Raw genomic sequence first — 6,272 nt, forward strand, 5'->3', positions numbered from 1 at the left:
TTTATATATTAATAAATATTTAGATTTATTTTTAATTAAATTTCTTATTTCAAATTTATTCATAATCAATTTTTTCTCTATTTATGTATATTATGATATTTTAAATTTAAAAATATTTTGTTAAATACAAATATTATTACTTAAACATTAAAATTTATTTTCAACTTGATTTTATTAAATATAAGTGCTATAATTAAAAAAAAGTCTTTTTCAAATACCATCTTTAATAAATTATTAATAAAATCGAACTAAGTATAACTATATGCTTTATGGAACAAAAATCACATTATTTTCCCCTAATGAAAAAAATGAACATGATTTAATTAAATGAATTTCCTGCTTAATGAGCTTTGTTTATAAATGGAGGGCCCCATGGGAGGGGTTGATTGCTAGCAAAGATGGTAGCCGACTGAATGCACTGTGGCTTTTATGGTCCATTGATTTGATATGAATAGCAAAGATTATTTGCTTTTAAGTAATCGAGTCTCTTTGCCTTGCATTGCTCTTTAGTGTTTAATAGGCCAACATTACATAGTGGCAAGCAATGAAACCTTTTCTTGCTTTGGATTGGACTTGTTGGTTTTGGTACCATTAGTACTCTTTTATACGTTACTTGTCTATCATCACTGCCATGCCACAATCACTTCATTTTTTGTTTCTCCTTTTCGTTCTCATAGATATATACATTCATATCAGTGCAAACATAACAAACCAAATCTTATATATTATTATTATTATTCCTCTAATTCATAACTAATTTTATGCAAGTGCAACGAGTTTTGGGTGTAAAAGACAAGCAAATAAACCATTACTCATTACAAGGAGACAGGAATTTGCATTAAGCAATTGAAACACAAGGAAGTAGAGTATAATAACACCAATATTAATAAGAAATGGAGGAGTGTATATCCATAACGGAAATTATATTTGTATATCTGAATATGTATTTCAATTTTATGCATCTAATATAATATTGATTTAAATGTCATTTTCATATATTTTGAGAGTGTTAAATATTTTTATATTCTCATCTAATTAATTAGAAATTTTGAGGAGAAAAAAGGGTTAAATACAATAAGTAATTATTTTCTATGATAGTTGACAGTTTTTAGTTTTTTTTTAATTTAATATATAAATGTAAAAAAAAGAATCTGTTTTTTTTTTTTTTGGTGGTGAAATATGTAGCACAAATGGATCCGAATGAAACAGATTCAGTGAGACAGAGTGAAACAAAAGAACCCAAATATTTTGGGCCTAGCCCAGATTGAGGCCCATCTTCCGAAGGATAGAAACGTCATTTCGCATTATGGTCTCTAGGGTTTAGTTTCCAAACCCTAAAAAGGGACGATTCTAAATCTGAATTGAGTGTGGAGCTAGCAGCTTCTGTTTGAGCCTTCGAGACGGAAACCCTAATCGAAGTCCACAATGGTACTTCGCTCTATTCCCACCCAATTTTACATACCTTCGTTGTTCATTTTATCTGTTCAGTGTTCACGGTTTCTCTACCTGTGTAATCGATTCGCATTTTCTGCTTGTTGAATCATCTCAGATCTGAATATCTGAAACGTTCAATATGTATTGGTTTTTTTCTGTTCTTTAGCTTAATTTTCTGAATTTCTGTGTGATTTGGTGCAGCCGAAGCAGATTCATGAGATTAAGGACTTCCTTCTAACTGCAAGGAGGAAGGATGCACGATCGGTGAAGATCAAGAGGAGCAGAGATGTGGTGAAGTTCAAGGTTCGATGCTCCAAGTACCTCTACACTCTCTGTGTCTTTGACTCTGAGAAAGCTGATAAGTTGAAGCAATCACTTCCTCCAGGTTCGATTTCTTTTCTTTCCGTCAATATTTCAAGACTTTAGGAACCTGAATTGCATAGATAAATGGTCATGTGTGTTTAGCTGAGTTGAAATTACCATGGATTTTAAAACTGATCTGGTGTGAGGAAAAGTACAGTGGAGAATTCGATTGATTTTCATGCTGTTTATCCCGATTTATTCTTGCAGGTTTGAGCGTTCAGGATCTGTGATTCAGAGTAGAACAAGTTTTGTCTGCAAGATTGTTGTTCTTTTTTGTTGCATTTGATTATGAATTATATATTATGTTCATGACTGATTCAACTTAAACCTTCGTCAATTTAATTGTTTGCATTGCGACATTCCAGTTTCTTCGTTTTGGCATTGAGATTTGCGATTAAAGTTGCATTCCTTCCAGTAATTTACTCAATAGAAACCAGCTACTGAAACTTGCATCTGAATACAACTGTAGAAGGCCTTGTGAGATATACACTATAATCCATTTTATCCACATTTTTTTTATTTCTCTGTTTCAACAAGAAAGTGGAAACTCACATTCTAACAAAAAAAAGAGTAAATTAAATAAATTAATCCCTGAGGATTTATAGTTCGGACAGATTAGTCTTTAAAGAAAAAACACCAATAAAGTCTTCTAGAATAGTAGATGTGCACACACTACCTTCGAATTAACCTCTATAATTAGGGTAGAAATTTGAACTAATTTGTCTGTGTTTGTTATCTTGAAGGATTTTATTGGTATTTTTTTTAGAGACTAGAAATTTGAACTAATTTGTCTGTGTTTGTTATCTTGAAGGATTTTATTGGTATTTTTTTTAGAGACTAATCCGTCTGAAATATTAATCCACATGAATTTATTCGTCACTTTATGCAAAAAAAAAAGGTGGTCTATGCCTCTAAGAGGGCGTCTTTGTTGGTATCGGACACAACAGTGTTGAAACTTGTAACTGATTTGGATGAAACATACTTGAGTTTATAAATATTTTTAACAGATTTGAGAATATTCATAATGGTTCTCGTATGGTCTCTTAACTATAAGATAGTTCACACTTCACAAGTGAACTTTTATGGTTAATGATACTATTATTTCTAAACAAAATATTAGAACTACTTGTAAATCCCAATATCACTGGAATTGTGGTATGAAGATGGAGTATAAGTTATGTTGGCGGTTACCCGCAACCTACGAATCCTACTTAATCACTATTTTTGTTTTAGTTCTGTAAGAATAATTTTAGGATTTTACTTCTTAGAATTTAAGCCATTGCTTGAACAAGTCTCTTCCATAATTTTGCCCATTGATTCCAAAAAGGAAATACTAATTTGACACTTGTAAGAAAGCAAACAACCAATAATTACAAAAAGAGAAAGTTTGAATTTTCTCAACAATTATAAGAGGAAAAAGTGGCAAGAACAATTTAAAATTTGTTTTCTTATAATTAAATTGTTTGCTCCGTTTTAATTTTCAAATTAACATTCTTTCGTGTGTTATTATTGCTTTCAATAAATCTTTTCATTTCGTCTTCTCTATTGTATAGTAAACCAAGAATTTTTGTCGTGTAACTTTGGCCTATGCCCTATACTATTTTATTAGCATGTTGGTTGGCTCATTCATGGCTTGGTTTGTGGGACTATAAAATATGATCTCTTTCTACATTTCACTTATTTCATTCTATCCTTTATTTTCCATTTCATTTAATAAAAAGTCAAGGTATTGTTGTGTATAACAATCGCACCATCAATCATGGTCCTAAAGGTTGGCACTTGGCAGTTCAACTATTGGTGTGGAACTCGTGAAGATAAGAAATAAGAATACATGCCAACTCTGCTTTTAATACTTTTATTTTTATAAAAATAATTGAAATAGCACATATATATATATATATATAGGGTTTAGGGTTTAGGCTTTTAATACTTTTATTTTTATAAAAATAATTGAAATAGCACATATATATATATATATATATATATACACCTGAAATAATTCTGTAGCTAGCTAGAAGCTTACCTACTTTGATACACCAAATAAAGCCAGACCCGTGCCTTAGGATAGTGGAACGGTTGCTGCCTCTTAATTAATGTTTCGAAATACCTTCGATAATTAGAAGAGCGGCAAATTCTTAAAAAATAGAGCGTTGATTTACGACGGATTAGTTTTTAATCTATCGGATGATTAATAGATTAGTCTTTAATTTGTTGGATTAGAAGATACGGTAAAAATTTTTTGATATACATTCATGTACTAATGTTTGTTATATTCTTTTGTATATTTTTTTTGAAGTAAAAAAGCTCAACACAATAAGGTGGAGCAAAAGAAAAGAAACGAAAATTCAACGCTAAAAATAACAACTACTAATCATCTCTTGCCATCAACAATCACAAGATTCACCACCAATTTACTCATTGCAACTTGTAAAGGATCGGTTAATAATGTCTACTTGAATCTTGATTTCTGAAGATTTTATCATTTTTTTTTAGCCAAATTGTCCAAATGATTGCAAAAAAGCCAATTAACCACCGCTTTCGTTCTATTTTTCTCGGTGATATATTTGTCCAATTTTCATAGTGTTACTTGAGCGTACCTGGAATAGTCCATATCCTTTCAAAAGCGAACAACCAAGCACATAATACCTGCCAAGTGAGCTCACAAAATCACAACTAATAAACAAGTAAAAAGTAGTTTTAACAGACTTATGACATAATACACACGTTATCATTCTGGCTAACACAGTCTTTCCCTTGTATTCACCCTACCAACCAGTGCAAACCAAGTAAACAACTTAATCCTTGGTGGGACGAATCCTCTCCAAATAATATTAGTGAAGCTATAGCTTGTGATATCCGTTGGAAGTACCTCTGCCTGCAACACCTACACAAAGAAATTAGTAGAATAAACACATTTTTTTATCAAATTTTCAGACCACTCTATCGTCTCTCTTAGTTGTCAGTTTCACTAATTGCAGAACCGCATGAAACTGGTTTACTAATTCCAGCTGCTATTAAAATAATTTTCGTCGCCATTGGAAATTCTAAATTCACTCTAACCCATTACAGAACCCACAATTCCCTATGGCAGATTTTTGAAGATTTGAGACCTAAAAAGTCTTGGAAAAGTAATTTTCAGAACACCACATGGTAACCAGCTATCCTCCCAAAAGTGGATTATCTTGCCATCCACTAATTTCATAGCCAAGCTTCTGATTATTTTCTCTCTCACTTGTGGCTCCTTATTTATAGTTGACAAATATTCTTCTAAGAACTCCCTCTTGTAGGTACAGGTTGATCACAAATCATCTCAAAAAAAAATTACGTTATTACAGAAACATACAATTTTCTTTCAAAATGAACAAATCATCTTTCAAAAACCTCAACTACCACTTAAATAAAAGTGCTGTATTCTCTTCTATCAGTAACAAATGTAAGAGTTATTATAACAAAATTATAAATTTTAATTTATCGATTAATTTCATATGTCAGGATATTTATATTTTTTATTGGTTAGGTTATCGTACATTTTAACCAGAATTTTCATTAATAAAATAAAAAATAAATTTTCAAAGTTTTTGTTTGGTCAATTGTTTTCAGCCCTATCCTCGACCAATTCAAATCCTAAACCAACATTTGCAATTATAATTTTTCAACACCGACATAGACAAGAAGTTGATAGGGAAAGATTCTTACATGCAATTATACGTTTCAATCATCAACCAACGACCATGCAACCAAAAGGAATCAACACCATCAACGAAAAAAAAAGTAATATAGTGGTTTATTGATTAGATGATGAGAAAACTAATCCTATAACTTGTTCAGAGCATGTCAAATTTTGGATCAGGTGTTTTAATTTCTATCTGGCAATTTTTGGTTGGTTTAGAAGTTAGTTAACTAATTTATTTAATCAAGTATTGAGAGTTTGAATTTGGTCTTGTGCATGCAACAATTCATTGGCTAGTAGCAAATTTTTAAATAAAACTCAAATACGTCGCGAATTAGTTTTTGGCCTGCTCAATTAGGAGATACCGTAAAAAAAAATAAAAAAAAATAATATGTTACTTCTATGCATGGATCTCTTGTACATTCTTTTGCTTTAACTTTCATTTGATATTATAATGAACTTAATGTGTAGGAGCTTAAAATTGTTACTTTCTCTTTAGTTAACTTCAAATTAGCGCATTAATAACCGGATTACTTTAATATACATGATTCCTTATGTTACACATGTCTGATAGAGGATATCTAACTTTAACCTATCTGTCTAATTGGCTAACCTATATTGCCCGTCTTTTTTTTTTTTTTTTTTTTGTGACCGAACATAACACAAAAAAAAAGACCTAAAAAAAAGAGTAGTATTCCTCTCTAATAATAATGTCTAAATTATTAGGAGGCAATAACCACTCTAGATACACCTGCTTGTTTAAAACAGCAGTCTTAGTCATTAAATCAGCCGCTCTGTTTGCTGT

The 6,272-nt window shown here is 30.9% G+C and overlaps 1 protein-coding gene across 1 annotated transcript; it reads left to right on the forward strand.

Moving 5' to 3' along the window:
* The first annotated feature begins 1,216 nt into the window (after positions 1 to 1,216).
* LOC112772608 (large ribosomal subunit protein eL38z/eL38y) lies at positions 1,217 to 2,156 on the forward strand. The gene is made up of 3 exons (XM_025817572.2): positions 1,217 to 1,428; positions 1,636 to 1,819; positions 2,005 to 2,156. Exons 1-3 carry the CDS (start codon positions 1,426 to 1,428, stop codon positions 2,025 to 2,027), a joined length of 210 nt encoding a protein of 69 aa, XP_025673357.1. The 5' UTR covers positions 1,217 to 1,425; the 3' UTR covers positions 2,028 to 2,156.
* Positions 2,157 to 6,272: the final 4,116 nt, after the last annotated feature.

Source organism: Arachis hypogaea, chromosome 18 (assembly GCF_003086295.3).
Source record: "Arachis hypogaea cultivar Tifrunner chromosome 18, arahy.Tifrunner.gnm2.J5K5, whole genome shotgun sequence".
Lineage (NCBI taxonomy): Eukaryota > Viridiplantae > Streptophyta > Magnoliopsida > Fabales > Fabaceae > Arachis > Arachis hypogaea.